The following is a 25,000-nucleotide window of genomic DNA, read 5'->3' as shown; positions in this document are numbered from 1 at the left end:
ACCTAGAGGACGGTGCCATCACGAGGTACGAGCAGGAGAAGCAAGGCCTCAGTGACCTCCGGATAACCTTCCAGGATCATTAGTGTACCAGCTGATTGGACAAAGGGGAAAGAGAGAGTTTTTCTGTTCCAGCCTGACTAACAACTTTCCATACCTGGCTTGTCATTTCCACTAATATACATACATACATTTACATATATATATATATATATATATATATATATATATATATATATATATATATATATATATATATATATATATATATATATATATATATATATATATATATATATATATATATGCAAATACACATACATCTATCTATCTAATCTACAGCTACATATCTATATAGAGACAGATAGATAGATGCACCTGTTTATCATGTAATTGTTGTATCGGTAATGCCTACTTAACTTCTCGAATTCTTCTCCTTTTATTTTTGATACGCTTGTTCAATACAGGGGCCCAGTGATCCAGATGCAACAATAAAAGACTTGTGTCCGTAGTAGGATTCGAACCTGCATCCAGAGTGTCAGAGGGAGATCACGTTGCCGACCTGACCACTCCAATCCTATTACGGACATCAGTATTACTGTTTATTCTTGTATCTGGATCTCAGATACAAATGCAAAGAGGGCATTCTCGTTATTACAGTTACATCTGCTCTTAGATTATATATAAACATATAACATAATTCTATATATATATATATATATATATATATATATATATATATATATATATATATATATATATATATTATATATTATACACACACACACATATATATATAATCATATAATGTATATTTTATTTATATATAGATAGACGGATTGATAGATAGCTGGATACTTAAAAGTCTGAATATTGAAAAGTAAAACAAGTATGAAGAGACAAGTTCTATACTACCCACTTGTTATACCCACAATAAAGCCCGAACTGCCTATCACTTCACACACATACCCACAGACTGCATCACTCAGCTCTTACTTTGAGAGAACTCTCGTCTTCATGAGCGTCACCTTACCTTTTATCTGCAACACTCCAAAGCTCAAATTAAATCTCCTGTACAATCCGAATATCAGCACTAAGCATGTGGCTTCATACCTTCACAGCCCATGCCCACAGCTTGTTGGTGGCTTTCAGTATAGAACATCAAGAGTACTACTGTTTTAAGCATACTACAATAATGATGTTTGGCATTGTCCTGAGAGAGAGAGAGAGAGAGAGAGAGAGAGAGAGAGAGAGAGGAGAGAGAGAAAGCTTGGTTGACTTTACAGGAAGAGTTCATCCGTTGCTTTCTGACTCACCCAAGGTTAAACAACTCTTAAAAGGTGCTGTTATGTTGGGAGGGAGAGAGAGAGAGAGAGAGAGAGAGAGAGAGAGAGAGAGAGAGAGAGAGAGAGAGAGAGCTTGGTTGACTTTACAGGAAGAGTTCATCAGTTACTTTCTGACTCACCCAAGGTTAAACAACTCTACAAGGTGTTGTTATGCTGGTAGAGAGAGAGAGAGAGAGAGAGAGAGAGAGAGCTTGACTGACTTTACAGGAAGAGTTCATCCCGTTACTTTCTGACTCACCTGCTGCTTAAACAACTCTTAAAAGGTGTTATGTTGGTAGAGCGAGAGAGAGAGGAGAGAGAGAGACCTACTTACACACAGACCTTACACCTGTTCGCTGGGCTATCCCAGGTCCCTCAGTGAGAGTGCCTTTGATGTCTACAACAGAGTTGCAACGCATCTTCCGGTATATTTTGCATCTTCCAGTCTTGGATGGTCTGGGATGCATCTTAGATATTTGTCGAGCTTATTCTTAAACACATCTACGCTCACTCCTGTTATGTTCCTCAGATGAGCTGGTAGCGCATTGACAGACGCTGCATTATCGATGCTGGTGCGTGGTGGATTAATGTCCTGTGTGCTTTCTTTAATTTTCCTGGTATAGTTTTTTGGCACTATTAATCTACCGCTTGCTCTTTTTTTGATAATTTTAGTTCCATGATATTTTCGGTAATTCCTCTATCTGTTTCCATGCTTGAATTACCATGTAGCGTTCTTTCTCTTTCAAGACTATATAAATTTAGAATTGTAGTTCTTTCCCAGTAGTCAAGGTCCTTAACTTTCTGGTTCTAGCTGTAAATGACCTTTTGTATTTTTCTATTTGTGCAATATCCTTGGTAGTGTGGGTACCATATTATATTGCAACATTCCAAGTGGACTAGGTACGTACGTTTTATAAAGCATAATCATGTGTGTTCAGCTTTTCTGTTTTGAAGTGCCGGAAACAACATTCCCATTTTTGCTTTGCATTTTGCCAATAGAATTGCTATTTGATCATTGCATAACATATTCCTATTCAACATCACAATTGGGTCTTTAACTGCTTCCTTGTTTGTGATTGTCTCATTATTATTAGGTCCTTTATATGCATATAGTGGTCTACTTTATCACCATAGTTCATTGATTCGAATTATCAGAGTTAAATACCATCCTATTTATCTCTGCCCATTTATATTTTATTTGAGTCTCTTGTAGCGAGTTCCTATCTTCACTCACTGCCAATTCTCTACTTATTCTTGTGTCATCTGCGAAACTTCTACTACTGAGTCCCACATTACTGTCTATGTCTGCAATCATAATCACAAACAGCAATGCAGCTAACACCGTACTCCTGTACACCGGATATTACCGTAGCTTCATCCGATTTCATCATCGTTTGCAATCACATCTGTTTTCTGTTTGCAAAAATTTATCCATCTTCCTACTTTGTCAACAATGTTATGTTTTCAATTTTCGCTAATATATTATGATCTACCTTGTCAAAAGCTTTTGCAAAGTCTAGTAAACCACATCTGTATCTTTTTCATTTATCATATTTTTATATATGTTTTCATGGTGGATTAAATAGTTGGTTGTGTATTTTTTCCCGGTACAAAACCATGTTGTCCCATATTGAACAATCTATTTTTCATTAAATGTTTCATTATATTTTTTTTATTACCCTTCATATACTTCTTCATGTTATGAGATGTCAGATCTAACAGGCCTATAATTACTTGCTCTAGTCTTGAACCACTTTTGAAAGTAGGAGTAATATATGCTAATTTATGCTCATCATAAATCTTGCCTGTATCTATACTTTGTCTTAATAATATTGCCAGTTTTGCTTTGGCGATTGAATGAACCACTTTCTTTAAACAATATGACAGGTACTCCATCTGGTCCTGCTGCTGATCCATTTTTAATTTCATTAATAGCCTGCACAATATAGGCTTCTAATATCTATATCTTGATAAGTATTCAGTATTTTCATCTCTTATTTCTGTATCATTATCTTCATTTTCAATTCTAGGTGTAAATTCACTTTATATCTTTTTCTAGCAATATGTTACATATTTCCTTTTTTCATATTCGTTAATCGCCCTTCAATTCTTAGAGGGCCTATTTCTTCACTTTTAGTTTTATTCATCTTTTTGCATATGAATAAAAATTTTAGGTTTTGCTTGATATTTTGTAGTGTCATTTCTTCTAGGTTCCCTTTTCATTTTCTTTTGATTGTATAATCTTTTGTTCTGCATTTCTATCTTACTTTTAGTTCCATCACTTTCCATGCATTCTTTTCTTTTGCAAGAGCTTTTTTCCACTTTCTGGAACAAGATCCTTCTGTCCCTTTTTGGAATTTTGTGGACTGATGATTACTTTTTTCTTCGGTATATATATTTTTCCACTATTTCTCTAATATTTTTATATAATATATTGGTATTTACCTGTATATCATCACTTACAAATATATTTTCCCATTCTTGTTTAATTTCTTCATTTATTTTTGACCAATTTATATTCTAATATAGAAATTGTATTTTCCATATCCTTCCCATTTTTCGTTTTGCTTTTCTCTGTTTTCATATGTTCTGGAACGACTGTTAGTTCTATGACATTATGGTCCGAAATACTCGTGTTATATACTATTATTTCTTTTAACATAGTTCACCCTGTTCACAAATACTAGATCTAAAATATTATCCTTTCTTGTTGGTAGGTGATTTATTTGCTGAATGTTAGTGTTCTAGTAGCATATCTAATAGCTTTTCAAATTGCCTCTTATCTTTTCTGCACTGCCACTATTGCTCTCTTTTATATGTATAAATACAACCACAGTCTCTATTCGTTCTTTCCATTCTACAAAAAGGAAAGTTAAGAGAGAGAGAGAGAGAGACCTTACCTTACCTTACAGACCCTACAGTTCGTTCGGGTTGCCCCAGGTCCCTCAGTGAGAGAGCGCTTAGTTGACTTTACAGGAAGAGTTCATCCGTCATTTAGTCTGACTCTTCCAAGGTTAAACAACTCTTAAAAGGTGTCAGCTTGTTATGTTGTTGAGTCCCATTTAAACCTATTTATTTTTATGCACTTATCTATGTTTCTGTGTAAATTTTTACCAACCTGACACAGAGAAAAAGGTCACGGTTGCTCACCCTTCAACTGCCATATGACCACAAAACTGTCAGAAAATCATCCATTCGTAATAAAGGCTCATTAACGACAATGATGCCCACTAAAAACATTGTCCCACTAACCTATGCCTCATATACGTTCTTGAACCTCATGGCTATAAGGTCTTCTGTTTCAAATCTTACATGTCACCAACACCAACACCTTACATTTCAGCTGCTCTTTCAATTCACAGCTTGTGAATTGTACACGTTTCACCAAACTAGCATCGGTAGTCTCCTCCCGTAGTAATACCACATTGAAAACTTTCAACAATTTTCACCAAAGCAAACTTTTATGCCAATTCTTTGTCTTTACACTTTTCAACCTTCCAAATCTTTTATTTCGCAAAATCTATGGAAACCATTTACCCTTACAGATTCTCCTTTTTTTCTCTCGTTCATATCTGGTTTTCACTATACATTTCTGTTAAAAAGTTGGGTAAGTAATCCATAAATACACGCTAGCGTGCATAATGAGGTTCGTGCGTGCTTGTGTACTTGTATTTGATCTAAAATAAGAAAAACTACTCCGTCGTAAAGTACGAAAGTTTGGATTTTGCCCTCGCGAAAAATAAGTGGCTCCGCGCGTGACCTGCAGCAAAAATTACCGAAAACTTCTGCCACCAAATCACTTCGCAAAGACAAATGGAAAAATAAACAGAAAAATTAAGGTAAAAGAAGCCAGAAAATGCGACGCGTAAAAGTCCAGATTAGATTAGTGTTACCTGCTGCGAGGAAAGTTAAAAGCCAATAAAATTTTCTCAATATACGAGACGGACAGAAACAGAGATTTATGAGACGGGAGAAAAATATTACCGGATATTTCTAGCAAAATAAAAAAAAAAAAAGATGAACCAGACCGTATAAATAACCCAATTGGAAAAGAAAACCTGAATGTTTGCTGTAACTTCTTGTAGCGTTCTTGTAGCGTTTAAAGGTGACATAAATACTTGCTTCCCACAAAGCTTTCAGAATTTCTAAAGCTCAGTAAAAGAAAATCACAAACTGACATTTTCATATATATATATATATATATATATATATATATATATATATATATAGTAATATATATATATATATATGTATATATATATATATATATAAAAAAATTACATTGCATCAACAGAAAGTCTAATTTATGTGCCGTCTTTTCTATTACCGCAAACATTTTAATGTTTTGTTTTTTTTATTAAAAAAAAAAAGAAATATTTTTGCCCATGAAAAGTATATAAAAGAAGTTTGGTACCGAAAAGTTTTATATATAAACTGGAATTCAACTCATTTACAAAATCTGTGATTAAAATATCGTGCGTGTTACTCTCGACGAAACATGGCGAAGGAGAAGAAATTTAGGTTAAGTAATATCAAACGACCTACATGGCAAGTGATATTTAAAATTGTTACCGAAAAAATATAACTCAATAACTTTTGGCTCTGATCTTTTCCCCCATATCCCATAAATAGAATCCTTACCTTAATCGGATTTCCGTAAGTTTGGCTCGAGTATCACTGGCTAAGAGATGTACTACCAGTAGTGTGTACCACCGCCACTTGGTGTGTTTTCGCCCCTTCTCAAAATTCTTATATCAGAATTTAGGCTCTGGAACTCTTACCTTCGGTTTTCCCTCAGCCCATTCATGTATCACTGTGTCTAGTGCAAGCATGATTTACCTCGTTTTTCCCCTTTACGGGTAGGAACTGTGAGATCAATGATGGGTAGACAACTCCACTCCCAGTAACTTCTGTATTTCAATTATCAGTTCTTGACGCGTTGCCTTCAAAGATGAATTTGCAATCTGCAACCCATGGTCCACGCTATTTGTCTGAGACACATTCTAGACTTTCATAGATGCTTTAACAACATAGCCACCACCATCCCATCCAACGTTGTTCCACTTATTTTAAGGATTGAACAAAATATGAATTTTAACTTTATTCTCTACTTGAATATCTACTTTTTCTTCTTAATGTATTAAATAACTAAAGGTTCCATATTCAGTCTTTATAACAAATATTCTTAACTCATATATGTGAGCAAGTTCCTTCCTTAAATCAACAATGATTTTACTCTCATATTTGTGAATTCTTAATTCTCAGATTTTCAAGTTTTTCTTATTTCTTAGGTTTTAGCTCCTTTTATCTTTTTAATTCAGTAATCTCAAACACCATTTTCTTATCTGTGATACTTTCAAACAAGCAAGAACTACAAGCTTCCAAAACCCAGCCTTGCAATCATCTGCCTCTCCCACTGTGACCGATTCTTTCCAGTTCGTTTTTTCCCTTAAGAAAACACTAACTGGACCCTTATACCTCCCTCCCCCTTGGAAATTTCACGTGTGCGCCAATACGGACGAGTACTTCCTTCCTAAGTAGTTTAACCCAGACGTTTCACTAGACGTTACGAAGTTAAGGTTCCTAACAGAGTGGCTCTTCTGTCAGACCAAATATTTTTCGGCTTCACCCTCGCCTTTCTCCTTTGTAAAACTTCTTTTTCTTTCAAAAGTGTTTAATATATATATATATATATATATATATATATATATATATATATATATATATATATATATATATATATATATACACGCTCGCCTTCTCCATGAAACTTTTTCTTTTCAAAAGCACAAGTTTAATATATATATATATATATATATATATATATATATATATACACATGCTCTGTATACACACACACACACACACACACACACACACACACACATAGTATATATATATATATTATATATATATATATATATATATATATATATATATTAATGGGTTTGTTGCCATTTTTCAGTTTTAAGTTATTTGTTACGTTAATTTTAAGCCATTTGGGCAGTGTCTAGTAAGGACGCTGTTTATTCTCCTCAATGGCCTGTTATTATGAAATAAGCAGTTACATTTTTCTTTTCTCTTTTCGAGTGACGGCGCCTTGGCATCCCCCTCCCCTCTCCTCGGGGAGTTTACGTCTTGCGCCGACAAAAGACGGCGGACAATCTTTTCTGAGCCGTTGTTGGAGGTCGCTGCTGTTGGCTGCTATATTGGACTGCCTGCTGTGCGTTGCTGCTATAGCATACTGCTACTGATATTGGATTACCTGTCCTGCTGGATTGCAGCTGGCTCTGCGGATTTAGCCACCTTCCTTATATTTTGGAGGAGTTACGACTCATTCAGCTTCGCCTCTGGCTCAGTTAATTACTGCCTCTGTGGCCTCTCTGATACCTGGTAAGGTGCATCTTTACTGGTTAAGGTCATGAGCTTGAGAGGATCACGGCCCTTGTGGGTACCACTGCCCAGCTGTCGTTTAGGCCCCTTTATTCCTACGTGTCTTGGGATTATCTCCAGACGTGGAGATTGATGTGTTGAGGAGATCAAAACTATATATTCTGAAGTCCTTATTAGTAAAATTAAGTTAGAGAGTGTATATCGTACGGTTATTCTGCTTCTTTTCGTTCCTCTCTTACTTTCTGGGCACCCTTTCCAGTATGAGCGTGTTGCCTGTTTTCCATAATAGCGTACGTGCGTTCTGGATTTGTTAATTAAGGGTATTTATTTAATTTATGTATTTACGAGGTTCAGGTATTATTTCTGTCTAGTAATTATGTATTAAATATTAAGTGGTTTTTGTCAGCGTTTGTTTACCCCCTTGAATCCTCTTGCACACATTGTGGTAGTTGCACGATTCCACCAATTGTGGACTTCGACCCTGTTTAGTGAATAACGGTGTTTAAAAATTGGAAATATTGTGTGGTGATCAAGAAGGCATTATAATATATATATATATAATATATATATACATAAAGTTAGCACACTCTAGGGCTGTACCCGAAGGATTAGACTTATTTTTACGTGGCTAAGAACCACTGGTTACCTAACAACGGGACCTACAGCTATTGTGGAATCCGAAACTACACGGCAAAGGAGAAATGCCTATCACCAAAACAAATTTTCCAGCCTTTTTCACTGGCTTGTCGGAGATTCGAACTCGCGACCGACAGTGTAGCTTGAGAACGGAACCAATACAGTTATTGTATAAAGAGACACATATAGCATACATTGTATATATTATATAGTATATATTGCAGTATGCTATATGGTGATATATATACCTGCTACTATTAAGAAACAGAAACCTACCACCACGAACCACTATATCTAAAATAAATAAATTCTACAAGCATATCCACACTGGAGAACAGTATTCTAGTGAAGCATAAAGTACAAATGACCTAAAACAGGTTGTACTGACTTTGTCACACACACACACACACACACACACACACACACACACACACACACACATATATATATATATATATATATATATATATATATATATATATATATATATATATATATATATATATATATATAAATGCTGCACGGAAGTTAGGTACTGTTTGTAAGGCCTCATTTACACAAACACACACACGCGCGCAAACACACACACACACACACACACACACACACACACACACACACACACACACATATATATATATATATATATATATATATATATATATATATATATATATATATATATGTGTATGTGTGTGTGTAAATGAGGCCTTTAGAAAAATACCTAACTTTCGTACGGCATTTGCTGAAACTTTCATTAGATGCTTCTCAAAAGTCAGATGGGAGTCAAAAGTTACACCTAGAATAGTTAACTCTTCAGACTCATTCAGCAAAGTTCCATCCACCTGAAGCGGAGGATGGGGTGGGAAATCTGTACGAGATCTGCTAATCAATAGTGTTTTCGTTTAACTGAAGTTCACCACCTTACCCCACCGACTACACCATTCACTGATCCGGTCCATGTCCCGACTGAGGCTGAGGGCAGCTTCATTTCTCATAAGTGGAGACTTTACTACACCCACAAGTGTTGAATCGTCGGCCTGCTGAACAATCGTTTTCCAGGCCAACAACCGTATCACTTATATATAATAAAAATAACAGTGAACCAAGAACACTGTCCTGGGGAACTCCACACACAATAGGTGTTGGTTCACTCAAGATCCAGTCCACAGGGACTCGCTGCTGCCTGCCTGTAAGGAAATCTTGAACTAATCCTAAAACATATCCACACACTCCGAGTTTCCAAAGTTTATAAATAAGTTCCGTGTGATTTACTAAATCGAATGCAGCACTAAAATCTATTTGAATTACTCTGCACTCAAAACCCTTATCAAGGTTCCCTTGCAAATAGCAAGTCATGTCTAAAAGAGCATCGCAGGTACCTATACGCAGTATACAGCATATATATATATATATATATATATATATATATATATATATATATATATATATATATATATATATATATGATGGATATAGATATAGATATAGATATATACATATATATATGTATATATATATATATATACTTATAATAATACATATATATATACTTACTAAACTTGCGGCTTTACATTAGTAAATTATATATATACACAAATATATGTATATATACAATATATTTTATATATATAGGCCTATTTGTAAATATATATTTATAATTTACTAATCTAAAGCCTCAAAGTTTAATACATTATATATATATATATATATATATATATATATATATATATATATATATATATATATATATATATATATATATATATATATATATATATATATATATCTACCAAGTGAAAGGTGAAAAGAGAGTATCATTTTCTGATTTAGATTAGTAAGTTATAAGCATATATACATTATATAAATATATTATATATATGTATATAATGTATATATGCATATAACTTACTAATCTAAAGCCAGGGGAATGATAATCTCTTTTAACCTTTCATCTGCTAGATGCATACATACATACATACATACACAAACACACACACACACACACACATATATATATATATATATATATATATATATATATGTATATTATATATATATATATATATATATATATATATATATATATAAATATAAATATAATAATATATATATACATATATATATATATATATATATATATATATATATATATATAATTTACTAATATAAGGTATATATATTTAATAGGTATATATATATATATGTATATATATATATATATATATATATATATATATATATATATATATATATATATATATATATATTTTATATATACATTTGTGTGCGTGTGCGTATCCAGCCAGGAAAACGGCGAAAAGAAATCAATCTCCTGGCTGGATGACGTTGTAATGTACTGTATATATGTATACGTATATATACATATACATATATATGTGTATATGTGTAGATATGTATATATACATATATACGTGTGTGTGTACGTGTTATATTGTTTTGGCATTAGTTTACTTTTCTGGCGTGAAGCGTTCTTAAGAGTGGCAAATATGTATGATTAAAATGCAGCAACTGCTGCTTCTAGAATTAGAAGTAAGAGCTGGGCCATGATTAGAATTGATAAAGTTCTGTGGGTGTCTACATGCATCCATGTATATACTACAGACCAGCTTATAGATAAGAAGCTATGGAATGAAATGCAAACAAGATATGATAAAATGGATCATACACCGGATGTTATACAACTGATTTTTAAATGAAAAGCTACTGAATGGATTATTTAAGAAACAATGTGAAGGATTTCTTACGACAAGCTCTAGAATAAGTTGCAAATGGGAAGAAGGGGTAGAATGGATCATAATAAAGGGAGGTTAATGACTGGATCGCAAAGAAGTAGAAGCAACTGAATTGATTTTATAAGAGAAAGCGCTGATAATGGATTATAAATGAGAAGTTTTACAGCGGATAATCAGAAAGCAGCAGCTATAGAATGGATTGGAAACTAGAGTATGATATAGGGTAGATTATAAATAAGCAGCAGGTATATAACCGATAATTGAAAAGAATCCAGAGTGGAATGTATATGGGTTATACGTGAGAAGGTATTGAATGAACGTTCGACAAGATGTGATAGAAGGGATTATCCATGAAAAGCTATAAAATGGATTATTAATGAAAAGCAGCCATACAATAGATTGCAGACGAAAAGAAAAGTAGAAATGATTATATAAACATGATAGAGAATGGACTGTAAATAGGCAGCGGCTATAATGGAATGTAAGTGAGAATAACTTCTAGAATGAATTATAAACGTGAATAAGAGAAAGCAAGGAAAACATATGCTGAAGTTTATTCGCGCAATCGAGCTTTTCTGGCGCAGCATAATGCCATGAAATCCTCAGCTACGGCCCATAATCCTCAGCTACGGCCCATGAAACTCTCAGCCTCGGCCCATGAAACTCTCAGCTCATTAGTGAGTGGAGACGTGAGAGTTACTGAGGATGATGGAGAAGCTCTTTTAAATACATGACGGAGAGATCGAGGCAACTGCTGTTTCTGAGCTTATGTTCAGTTGCTACTGAAATATCTTCATTAAGTAGGACTAAGCAGGTTTAATGGTATGAGGGCATGAAGAACTTACCGCAAAGAAAATATTGTAATAATAATATTCAGTTTCTAAAGCAGGTTGCGTTCCATTTAAGCATTAAGTAGTGTATCAGTGGGGCGTAGTGGAATCGTATAGGCAAAAGAAATAGTAAGGATTTTTGCAACGGTTACAGTATAACAGCAGAGTAAGGGATAGAAGGTATATGAAGTCTGACCAACGATAATGTCAGCAGGGAAACAGGGGGAACGAGAAGGGTGAAATGCCAACAATAGTGGATAATGCTGCTGATGAAAACATATAATCACAACCAAAGAAATAACTACACCAACGCCGCAAAAAGCAGCAGCTACCTCAACAAAAAGTTATAATAACCAATTTACTACTACTACTGCTACTACTACTACTACTAAAATTCTTATTAATTACCATATACACAACTGCTGTCGGTGTACTTGAAAATATTTGTCGAAATAGTTTCTACAGGGCAAACAACAGATACGAGAGTACCATATCCTAGTTAGTTAGGAAGATTTCAGAGGTCCACATCAGGCCTCTGAACCTCTATTTCACCATACCTCACGTAAAGTAAAGACCCTAGCTAGCATAAAGTCAGTTTAATTTAAATCAACCAAGGAGTATCAAGGGGACACAAAGTTCACCACTAACATAATTGAAAGAAAGACGACTCGCACAGTGTGAATACTCACATGAGTTGAGAAGTTCTTGAACTGGTCGCCAGATGGTGTTCTGGCCGTGACGGTGAGCACGGCCTCGTAGGCCTTCTTGGCGATTTCGTTGATTTCGTTCGTGTCGGAGGCGTTGTACCAGGGCTTGTAGTTCGCTGACGTTCTACAAGAAAAAAAGAATTGAATGACTGAAATGACAGAAGATCAGGAATGAAAAAAAGCAAATGAATAAACAGAAAAGTAGCAATGCATGGAATGGAATATAAAATTTGGGCCAGAGGCCGAGCGCTGGGACCTATGAGGTCACTCAGAGCTGAAAATGAAATCGTGAGCAAAAAGTTATTTAAAAGGTGTAACAGGAAGAAAACCTCGCAGTTGCACTATGATACAACTGTTAGGGGAGGGTGGAAAGTAAGATGGAAGAAAAGATTATATGAACCGAGGTGTAGAAAAATGAATGAAAGGTGTTGCAGCTAGGGGCCGAAGGGACGTTGCAAAGAACTCTGTAATGCCTGGCAGTGTGTGAGAGGCGCACTGACGGCACGCATCCCTCACGGAGAGTAGCTTAGGCTGGGAGTGAATAATAGTGAAAAACTGGATTTTAACGACTGGATGCAAAAGATGCTGTATATAGCAGACAAGAAATTGTGAAGAAATGAATGAATGAATGGTACTGCAGACATGAGGCGAGTAAGAGGCAGCGTCTGGGTACTTACTAATTTATTTTCATAAATTTCTGACAAGACATAAACTTCCGCGAATGGAAAAGTAGTATCTAACATCAGAGCAGGAAAGACATAATTTTACAGTCAGGTGTGTTTTCCCAAACCTGGAAAACAGTCAATATTTCTTTGTACAAAATAAGGAAAGTTCTACATTACATAATGTTCGATAGCTTGAAGCGTTTTACATTTAGAAATGGTTTTGGTTTTACATATGGAATGCTATAACTTCTGAAAATACATGAAAAATATAGCTTCGGCCGATCGTTTCGGGGTTGTGTTTTCTGGTGAAAGTTGGTGATCTTGTTTTGATGTCCGGAGGGCCCAATCGGGGCCCCACAGTATCATTAAATGAATGAATTCACTAATGGCAAAGGAGACATCATTAATAAGTGGAAGTTACAATGAACTGTTACGATAGAAATGGACGCATGAATTTAACATTAGAACTGGCCATGGTATCATTTTTGACACTATTCTGACTTCTTTGCTGGTTACATGATATGTACACAATAAATGTTACACCTATTAAACTATGACCTTTATTAATGTCATGAACATTACCTTCACCAAAAATTTCAGAGGGAAACACTCATTAGTTTTAGAGATAAGCAGCGCTACCTTCGGCAGGCGTGGTATCATTTCTACCTGTGCCCATAATTTCATGCTGCACCACAGTGAAGGCCGACAGTTGTAACAGGTTTGTACATCATTTGCTAAGCGAAATATTACTGAAGGCAATAATATCAGCGCTTTGAATTTATTTATTGATAGCTATATTATTGATCACATTGTGAAGTGCACTGAAACTGAAGCAAGACTGAAGCTCAACACTCAAGATTGGAAGACAAGTAAAGAAGAGATATATCAACTAATTGGAATTATGTATGCCAGAGGTTTGCTTACCAAAGGACAACCAGTTGATCAAATATGGTAAAAAAGTGGGCATAAAATATTTCTCAGATACTATGTCTCGCAACAGATATAAAGAACTATTGAGGTTTATTAGATTTGATATTAGATCGACAAGATCTGAAAGGTTGACTTCTGATAAGTTTGCATTATTCTCAACCGTTTGGAATAGATTCATTGAAAATTGCAAAGCAAAATATATGCCAAATGCAAATATCACAATAGATGAACAGCTTTTTCCAACTAAAGTTAGATGCCCATTTACTCAATACATGGCAAATAAACCAGACAAATTTGGCGTTAAATTTTGGCTGGCTGTTGATTCTTCATCCAAGTATTTAGTAAATGGGTTTCCTTATTTGGGAAAAGATGCTCATCGACCATCAAATCAGTCTCTATCGGAGTTCGTTGTTCTTCAGCTGATGGATCCTTTCCTTGAAAAAGGGCGTAATGTGACTACAGACAACTTTTTCACCTCGGTCAAATTAGCAGAACAACTCGAGAAAAAGAAAACAAGTATAATAGGCACAATGAATCGCATACGGAGAGAAATCCTCCAGAAATAAAACATGTAAAGCACCATTGCACTCAACTAAAATACTGAAAATAACAATATGACACTTACAGTCTATCAAGGAAAAACAAACAAGAATGTTCTGCTTCTAAGCACAGTTCACAAAATGTGTCAGTATCTGAAGAAGGTAAAAATTCCTGATTCTGTAAAATATTACAATGAAACCAAATATGGTGTTGACATCATTGACCAAATGGCAAGATTATACTCCACGAAAGTATCGTCCCGTCGCTGGCCTCTGCAAATGTTCTACAACGTCCTTGATCTTGCTGGAATAAATGCACACATCGTATATAAGGAGGTAACTGGCAAAAGGTGTCTCGACGTGAATTTATTTTACACCTGGTTGAAGAGCTGCAGATGAAAGACACTGCTGAAGAGCGGTAATTCATGAAGACACCAGTAATGCTGCATCTTCTTCACCTAAAACCAAGCGGCAATGGTGCAAAATAAACTGCACTCGGCAAACCGCAGATTGACAAACAAAATATGTGCTAATTGCAAACGTTTTGTGTGCACGTCATGCACTGCAACAATTAGAACTGAAATAATTTGCAAGAAATGTTAAAATGTGTATAACATTATAATAAACATTAGGTTTTTTCCAAACATTACAATATTGCTATAGCAGGTAGCTATTACAATTACACATACTTTTTTATTAAAACTTATTTCTTTCTTAGTCAAATAACAATGTTCCACTTCGTAGATTTTTTGTAATGAACTACAAACTTGTTTCATTTTTTTTGTCATTGCATATTTATATAGTTAAAAAAAATAATAAAGAACGCTGTATATTTTATTATTATTTTCCTTTGTTAATTATAAATGTATAAACTTTTGATTAAACATTACATATAAAACAAATTTGTGCTAGCATTTATGTTGAAACACTGATCGATCATAATTGCATAACAATATGCAGCAATACTGAAGTAAGATGGTGGGTTCATTTTTGATACCAGCGGCCCGTGAAGGAGGGTAGTATGCTCCGGCCGTTCTAGTGTTAAAGTAATCAGAAACCACACATTTCTGGCAGCGCCTGAAGAATTCTTATTTTCATTTTGGTTGTTTGCATGTATTTCAGGAGGCCCACCCACCATAGACCCTCATTTGGTTAACGAAGAGGAGCATCTTTAATTTTTCAGTTAATAGTTTATAAACTCCATGATAACTTTTAATGGTGTCTTATCTGTTTTTGAATACCTAAACCCTTTACTTTCTTCTTCAATATCCAATTTTTTTTATAATTTGTGTCCTGGGGCAGCGTATCTAACAGTCTGGGCGCCGCGTGCTGAAAAATATAATAGGTCAATTTGAATGCTTATGTGCTATCCCCTATTTCAACAAACTGAGCACTCAAAAGACCATTCTATAGTTAACAGTTTTTCCTTCAATCTGTTGTATTTTAGTCTTGCTTCTTGTTCTTAACTCAAGTCTGTTTGTAAGGTTGGTTCTCGACAAAACACACATATCTCTTTTGCATTACATTCTCGTAATCTACAGCTCTGACCCACGTCGGAAATACCAGTTCCCAATTGCACTTGTCTGGTAAGACTGTACTATAGAATTCCTGTCATCGACATTGCAACATTTACCAAGAACAGAAGGTTCTTATTTCGTAAGAAACTATTAAGCAGTGAGTACCACACTTGTTCCCTGCTGCTGATCTTCAATTTCCATGATCATAATTTCTTAAAAGCACTCATTACACATCGGATCATTATGTCAAGAATTATTGCCTTTTATGTAATTTATGAAAAAATATTCATCACCTGGGCATTTGGCATCATAATCTAAGGGATTACCGAACTTTTTCGCCAACAATGCTGATTTCTCCTTATATTTCCATAACTTTGTTCTTAGTAGCTTACATGCCTCAGTCAGATCATTCCAAAAGAACATGACTGTCTTTTGCCTGGTTCATTATAGCATGGCTGTCATCTGTTGATCTGTCTGTCTGCATATCATTTGGGCTATTTCTCTCTCTCGACTTGATTAGGTGGAGGCTAGAGAACGGCTGTTGATAAAACTTGGTTTAATTCGCCATGGAAACAACACATCTTTATCGATATCCACCAAATGTATGTCACACGTAAGGAGTCACCATATAAATGGTTCAGTTATGAGGAAACAAACACGCAAAAATATACGAATGAACACAAAGTAGCTTTTGGCGCGAACTGATCAATTTTCCAGGGTTTGTGGCCATCCAATTCAATCATCACCAACGAAATGTGTTTAAAGAAAACAGTGACTTCCAGCTACTTTATGGAAGGAAGTGTAAATGAAGAAGAGTATTTTGGTAATTATACTAATCAAACCTTCGTTATCATCATAATCATCATCGCCTCCAACGCCACGTGAAGTACAGGACCTTTGAGGAATTCCAGCTGAGCGTCTCGTGTCTTTCCTGTGCTTATCTCACACAAGTACTTCTGGGTCTTCCACCTCTTCTAGTGCCCACAGACCCACGTATAATCTTACTTTCGTATGCAATTTCAACCTATTTGATTGACAAACCTTATTTAGCCTTCCCATGGTTTGATTTAGCTTTTTTTTCTGCCTTGGGCTTTTTAATTTCTGCACACGGGAGAGAAAAAGGTAAACGATGCAGAAAGAGTATTTGAGTAACTGTGCAAATTCCTTTGGGGGTGGTTTGCAATTTTTGATTGCTCTTCTATTTGGTTATTTCGGTTTTCCGTTAAGCTCTTTATTAGGTTTGTCATTGTTCCGATATCCAGTATGTTCTGGTATCCAAAATATTTAAAAAAGGACAAAATGGAGGTATCATTAATAAAACTAACATTAAAATCGTCAACGCAAATAATGCAAAGTATCAATAGAAATAATAATATAAAAAGAATATTATAGATGAACCAGTGAAGATACATTGTTTTTACAAGGCCTGAAAGTAAAAGGAAATTTCAAAGGTCATAGCACCGTGTACCGTCTCTGCACTTTGTTTTCCCGCCTTTCCGTTATTGTTTATAAAAGTTTTTCAATATATAGCAAAATTTGCATTTTATCTGATCGCATATGGCAAAGGACCAAAAGAAAGTCTCTCTTTCCATTTAAGGGGGAGACCTGGTAGTGTGACTGCCTGCCAATGTATACGCAGTATTTGTTAATGTACCCACATATACGATACAGGGAGACAGACATAAAATTAGCCAAAAGAAGTACAGTTCGTCACGGATTGTGTGAACTCCACTCCTCAAGTAAAAACAGGCTCACCACTTGTGAGATAGACAGGTTGATTAATTAAGGTAATACCGAAAGGTAATACTGAAATTAATGAATTCTACACTCCAAGGGTCAATGTTATAGCTTGTGACTCCCATAGAAAACCTGGGGTTGTGAATTCTGACGTACACGGAAAGGACGAAAGACAGTAGAGAAGGTCTGCAATAAAGAAGTCTGTGAGAGTAATGGCATAAGTTATTATCTGAGAAAGAAGAAGAGGGAGGCTGTTTCAGGAGGGGACTGAAATACATCCAAGCCAGGAATCATTTGCAAGAGATATTAGGTTTACGCAGAGCTTCAAGCGAATTGTCAACGATACTCCAAATAATGGTACGCAACTTCCACAAAACTCCTGAAGGAGACTTAATCTCTACAAAGACATGTTATTTATTTATTATAAAACGTTCATAAATCACAGCCTTGGTTTCAAAATTCCCAAATAATATTGTAGGTAAAAGAAAAATGAAATATCGGGAGAAACTGGTCGCGGAAACATTTAAAGATATTAATTTCTGTACGCCCTCACATCCACAACAACAGAATCATTTGCATGTGCGCGGGTAAAACAAAAAGACAGAAACTGACGATAATAAGCAGATCCTAAAGAAACACCACTTAAGAAGGAAGAACGGAGACTCCATATGTTTTAGATGATCATCATTCAGTGGAGATTCAAATACAACAGCTCGAGTTGAAATGAAGGCATTATAATCATAACTGAAGAATTAGACAGGTCACCCTTCTAGCAAAGTCTATATGAGTGGTTACTGCTAGACAAATGTGTTTAAAATACGATGCAAAGGCAGCAAAATACTTGAGATACCAAGGATGGACACACTCATGCCAACAGGCTTTTTGGAGATGGCTTTGCCTTACAAAGGAAAGGGACCTGTCATGAGAAAATTTCAGATTATTGCAAGCAAACGGCAATATTTCGAAATTTCCTTCGCATTTGTCACTAGCGGCCCAACAGACTGCATTTTATCCAGATGAAAGGAAAGACTCGGTTGGAAGCCACAAAAATCCTAAGGCTACTGCCCTGAAATTTTGGAGATTTTTTTCTTCCTTACAACACTACCGTAATGCAAGGAAATAGCAATATACTACATAATCGCCATTTTCGGTCCAACAACCTGGATTTTATCTAGTTTGAAGAAGGTCAAGCTTAATGAGGCTTGCCTCCGAAATAATTCCTTGCTGTTCTGAAGGGAGTGAACCCTGGAATAAAGCGATAGACAAAGTGTGTATGTATGTATACACACAAACACACACATATATATGTGTTATATATATATATATATATATATATATATATATATATATATATATATATATATATATATATATATACATTCTTAAATATCAATCATAAATATCATTCAACAGGAATTCACTATCCCTTGGAAATAATACCCAAAGGAGTTATAATTGATTAGTGCATTTAACCCGACCATGATTCAAACCTGGGTACTTGTTTATCATTGTATCTAAACCATAGCCCCAAGTTCCAATCCTGGCCTGGTAAATGCGCTTACCAATTATACCTTAGAACACCCAGATCCATTTTTTCAAAGATGATATACCTTTTACTACTTGCCTGACCTATTCCATCACATTTCCTTTCAATTATATTAATAACTCAACAGCTGCTATTCTTCCTCCATACCCGCTAACGCTTTCCTTCATCTTGCAATCATTCCTCCTTTTACCCTTATCATTCTTAAATCTTAATTCACACTCGTTTCAGATCTCTTTCGCAAGTTTCTGCAGTCTCTCTTCAAAGTTTCTAATTAACGCTGTCTACAAAAATCATCCAGTGAAGACTCCACTCACGACCCAATGGAGTGTGTATATAACGTCTGAGGTATATATAACAGAATATGGCATGAGTGGAATATAAAATTTAAGCCAAAGGACAAGTGCTTTGACCTATGAGGTCATTCAGCGCTGAAAAGGGAAATTGAGAGTGAAGAGATTTTAAAGGTGTAACAGGAGGAAAACCTTCTAGTTGCACTGTGAACCAACTGTCAGGAATGGGTGGAAAGCAAGATGGAAAAGAGAGAATATGAAAGGAGGTACAAGACAAGAAATATAATATTTATATATATATTTATATATGTATATATTATTGTATATCAATTAATGTAAGTGTAAATGGGATAAAATTTACTTCATTTAAACATAAATTTTAAAATAAGGCCATCAAAAGAAATCGTGCATCAGTGGTTCGTTAAAATCTTTGACAGAATTGGCCTTTTAGTGGGGCGGATAACCAAAAAATCGTACACTTTGGGGTAGAAGAGTAAAACTCTGCCCAAGTTTACTTTACCCCCAAGAACATTTCTGGATATGGACGCCAGTTAGCAGTGCCTCCTGATGGCTACTACAGGTTGCCATCCTTTATCACTCATTTACCCATACTTTCATGCAAACTGTACTTTTGGACTGTCTTTCAGCACTCAAATACATTCTGAGCTATCAAGTAATGGGTTTTCGTAACCTCTCAAGTGATCAGAAATAAGTCCAAGTAAAAATAACGTAAAAATATATCTCAGGGCAGTCATTTTCAAAATGGCCGCTAGAAGATCAAATTCATCTAGGAGGCATTCTAAAAGTGACAGAACCTTGGTCTTAGTGTCTAATTATATGTTTTTGGCTATGAGAAATACGGTACTCTGAACCTAAAATAGTTTGCCCATGGTGTGTCAGACATCTTGTAATTCAAAAACGTAGCCAAAATTTCCATATATTATTGGCAACTTTGTTCTTGGTCGCCAAATTGTAAATATTTTCTTGCAGCTTTGCTTTCGGTAGATAAATTAATTTATCTGAGGGGTAGTTGTACTCATAAACAACAGGGTCAGTCATTAATGCCTGCCAGAATGCCCAAGGCAGGCAAAAGGTCCTCAGGGGCAAGTATAACATGTCAATCACCTGCCAAACAGGGCAAACAGCTTCCATACAGAGACCATATAAACAGATTCAATATCCATTGTTGCAACTTTCAAGCACTGTGTCACAATTATTGTATGGCAATATAAAACATGAATGTGATGACAGTTAAATAAAACAGCTAGTCCTGAATGGATATTCGCCCTAGATCATGTAAATTATGCAAGATGGCTATCAGTTCACTTACATGATCTATGTTTCCTGAGCGAGTCAATTCACTGGTTAAAGGAGATGATGGAGCAGTGGTGTTGACTGGAAACCCATCAGCACTAAGAACTTGGATGGTTCCAGGACCAGAGGGAGGTACTATGTTATATATGTGTATTGATAATAATTATAACTACAGCTATGTATATTATATCACACATGTCTATTAATCTATTACCTGTAAATTAATACAAATCTGTTTTGAAACATTTTAAAATCAATGCAATTATCCACCACAGATATCAAGGATGGTAGAGGATTTGAAGAGACAACTGAAAGCAAGGTGTCTAAAGAGAAGCATCACGAACAAGCTCAGTGTGTGCAAGTCTCTTTTGCCAGAAAAGTCTCAGCACTGGTTACTGCCATAGATGAGACGGGAAATCATTTCAAGGACGACAGCACGGATCTTCTTACCTTGGACACCAAGGATATAATGGACCATGATGTTGCTGAGACAATCAGAAGTGCTCATCAAAAAAGTCAGGAACAGTATGATCTCTTTGTCAAGGAGAGATTTGTTGAGAGATCCAAACCCATAACTGAGCCTATTCATAAGAATACGCTACTACTCTTCTCCACAAAGAAACAGAAACCAAAGCAAAAGTCGCAGGTGGCAACACTGAAAGATGACTGCGCCCTATTCTAGAGGTTATATATAGCTTGTCAGTCTCAAGAAAGCAAGCTTGAGGACTTTTTCAAGCATAAGAATCAGCCTTAACCCCCTTCACTCTGTAAACACGGTGAAACAAGATCAGGGAAGAAGGCTGATCTTTTATCTGTACTTGAGGCACATAGTGGAATCCCCAGCATTAGCCCCAGGTGTGAGTGCACTGGTGATTGATGGAGCTGTGATACTTCAGATGTTATCACCAAAAACCTCCAAAACCTTCCAAGGCTACACTACAACGTGTTTGTGCCACATATACTACACCATCTGGAACATGTGAACAGACTGGATATCATGTGGGACACCTGTGCACCTGGCAGCTTGAAGGCTGCCACAGAGAAAGAAGAGGCAAAGGTGTATGTAAAAGGATCACTCTGAGCTCTCCTGTGCCAAGCAACTGGCAAAGCTTCCTTTGAGTTGATGCGAACAAAACTGAACTATTCCATCTGTTTGCAGAACAAGTCACTTCCCTAGCAGCAGAAGATTAGTAGATCAACAGCACATACGACAAGAATGTGCTGACTGCAACAGCTACTGGTAAGAGCCTGACTGAACCCTGCTCCCATGAAGAGGCAGACTCACAGTTAGTGCTACATGTGTCTGATGCAGCCAGCTATGGGCATCAAAGAATAACTGTCAAAACTGCTGACACTGACGTTGTTGTCATTATTGTGTCCAGTTTGCACAAAATACCTTACGTTATGTCAGAAGTATGGGTATCCTTTGGGGTCGGAAAGCATCACAGATACATCGCAGCACATGAAATAGCTGGTGCTTTGGGTCCCTCAAAAGCAAACTCACTGGCAGTCTTCCACCCCCTTACCGGCTGTGACGTTACCTCATTATTTCCTGATAAGAGCAAATCATGTGCCTGGGACGCATGGAATGTATTTAATGGGGGTAAAAGATACATTTCTGATGTTAGCAGAGGCTCCAGCAGAGATTCCAATCAACATAATGAGCCACCTGGAGCTATTTGTGGCACTCTGGTACGACAGAATAGGAGGGCTATCCAAAGTCAATGAAGCCAGACAGCTTATGTTCGCAAGGAAGTCCAGGGCTTTGGCGCATATCCCCCAGTGTATCAAGGAGGCCATGTGTGGGGACAGGTGCTTCAAAAGAATCCTGAATTACCAGATCCTCCAGATTGGGGATGGGAGAAGCAAGATGGATCATCCTGGGTACCAAAGTGGACAAGCCTTCATCAAGCTCAAGAAAGCTGCTATGAACTGACATATATTGTAAATGCAAGAAAGCATGTGCACCTCCCTACAAATGCCACACAAATGACTTGAAGTGCACAGGTTTTTGTTTTTGTGAAGGACAATTGCAGTTGTAATGATTATGCATATACATTTTGAATTTTTGTAAAAACTGGAAACTCATTATGGATGTTGTAGGATATATGCTTAACCATAGACTCTAAAATAGTCCACCTTCAATTTGTTCCTTTGTAATAAGTATCTCTGGCAGGTTACATAAGGTATATGTTGCACGTAGCAAAGAGAGTTCAAGTATCGTCTCTTATGTTGCGTTAAAGAGATATGTCATGTGTTTCAGAAAAATGAATAAATATCCTTATTCAAATATGCATTCATATACAAAAATTTATCTACTTTAATACTCTCACTATTTATTGGTGCAATTGCAGGTATGGTGAAGTATAGTCATGAGGTATGATTTGAAAATTCGCAATAATAGAATATAATGTTACTAAAAGTATTATCAAAGGAGTAAACGTTTATGTCAGCTATTTTGAAAATGGCTGGCATTATTTAACTTATGTAAATAATAAATATGTTGAAATTAATTTGTACAGAATTGGGAAAGACAAACAACACATTTCATACATATAAGAGGAAGTAATGGAGTCAAAAGTTAGTCTAATGTGGCTGAATTACAAAAATATGGGGTAATAATCGGTCCTTAGATTGCAAGCCCCATACTGGCCATCGGGGGACAGGGCTGATTGGGGTCCATATCCAGAAATGTTCAGGTGGGGGTAAAGTAAACATGTGCAAAGTTTTATGTTTCTACCCCAAAAGTGCACGATCGGTCCAAAATCTAGGGTTAACCGCCCCACTATTTACTGCGTCATTAAAGGTTCCACAACACTTATTTCAGCTTTCTCCTCTTCACTCTTATGGATTGATTACGTAAGAGCACAAAGTTGCTCTTCCCGTCGACCTTACAAAACAGAACTCAATTACGTGCATACTGAGTTAATTGCACGGAGAGAAATTCAATCTTCAATCTCCATTATGTTCCGCTATCTCTAAGCAGATATAATCTGATATTCAATATACACTTTGAGATATTCCATCACAGAATTATTCAAGGGTTTCAGGCATGATACGGACAATGTTCCTTCTATGCGCATTCACGTAAGCATTGTCTGTGTGCATGCATACAAGTATCTACACACACATATATATTTCGATCACAAGCCTCATTTCGCTTTAGAGGGGATATCGCTAAAAGGATATGTACATGCTTCTGGTTCTCTGAAAATCCCTTGGGGTCATGTTGCTAGTCCCAAGCCCTTTTTCTTGACGCCAGCAGGCGCTGGTACCCATTTACATTTGGGCGGACTAAAACAACCCACAGACCTAGCATATGGGAGGAGAACACCACTCCACTTCACCACGGGGTCGACTGGCTGATTACATATTTTTCCAGCATTAAGCCATTTTCTCCTAACTGAGCGTAGTTTCACAGGAAAACAATGCTCAATGCCACATCCATACTTTAGATACTAAATTGTGGATGGACTCCTAGCGTAGAAATTTCCACAGCATTTGTCGTTCCATAAACCAATAAAGAAAGCTCATCAGCATCATGTCAAACCCCCTATGCAAACACTGACCAATTCACTTTCATCCTGCACTCACACTCAAACTTCCTGGAATGGTTCCCCCCTTCCCATAACTCTTTCTCATCATCTAGCACTTTAGAGGTATTCCATTTTCTTTCCTCCTGTCAGCTCTGAATTATGCAATTCTCAACAACCTATCATCCTCCCTTCTTTCCACGTGATCAAACCATCTGAATACACACCGATGTATCCTTTCACCATACTAAAATGTTTTCTATTTGTCCTACGTAACTTGGCATG

At 36.1% G+C, this 25,000-nt stretch overlaps 1 protein-coding gene across 1 annotated transcript in view; it reads right to left on the bottom strand.

Annotated features, from left to right (window-relative positions):
- Positions 1–25,000, bottom strand: part of LOC136851610 (atrial natriuretic peptide receptor 1-like) — a 524,376-nt gene that overhangs the window by 436,527 nt on the left and 62,849 nt on the right. The window contains exon 3 of the mRNA XM_067125948.1: positions 12,627–12,768. Within this exon, the coding sequence (XP_066982049.1) occupies positions 12,627–12,768 (142 nt within the window). The remainder of the gene's footprint in view (positions 1–12,626; positions 12,769–25,000) is intronic.

Source organism: Macrobrachium rosenbergii, chromosome 3 (genome assembly GCF_040412425.1).
Source record: "Macrobrachium rosenbergii isolate ZJJX-2024 chromosome 3, ASM4041242v1, whole genome shotgun sequence".
Classification (NCBI taxonomy): domain Eukaryota; kingdom Metazoa; phylum Arthropoda; class Malacostraca; order Decapoda; family Palaemonidae; genus Macrobrachium; species Macrobrachium rosenbergii.
Note: the sequence above shows the minus strand (reverse complement) of the source record. Positions and strands in the feature narration are given on the sequence as shown.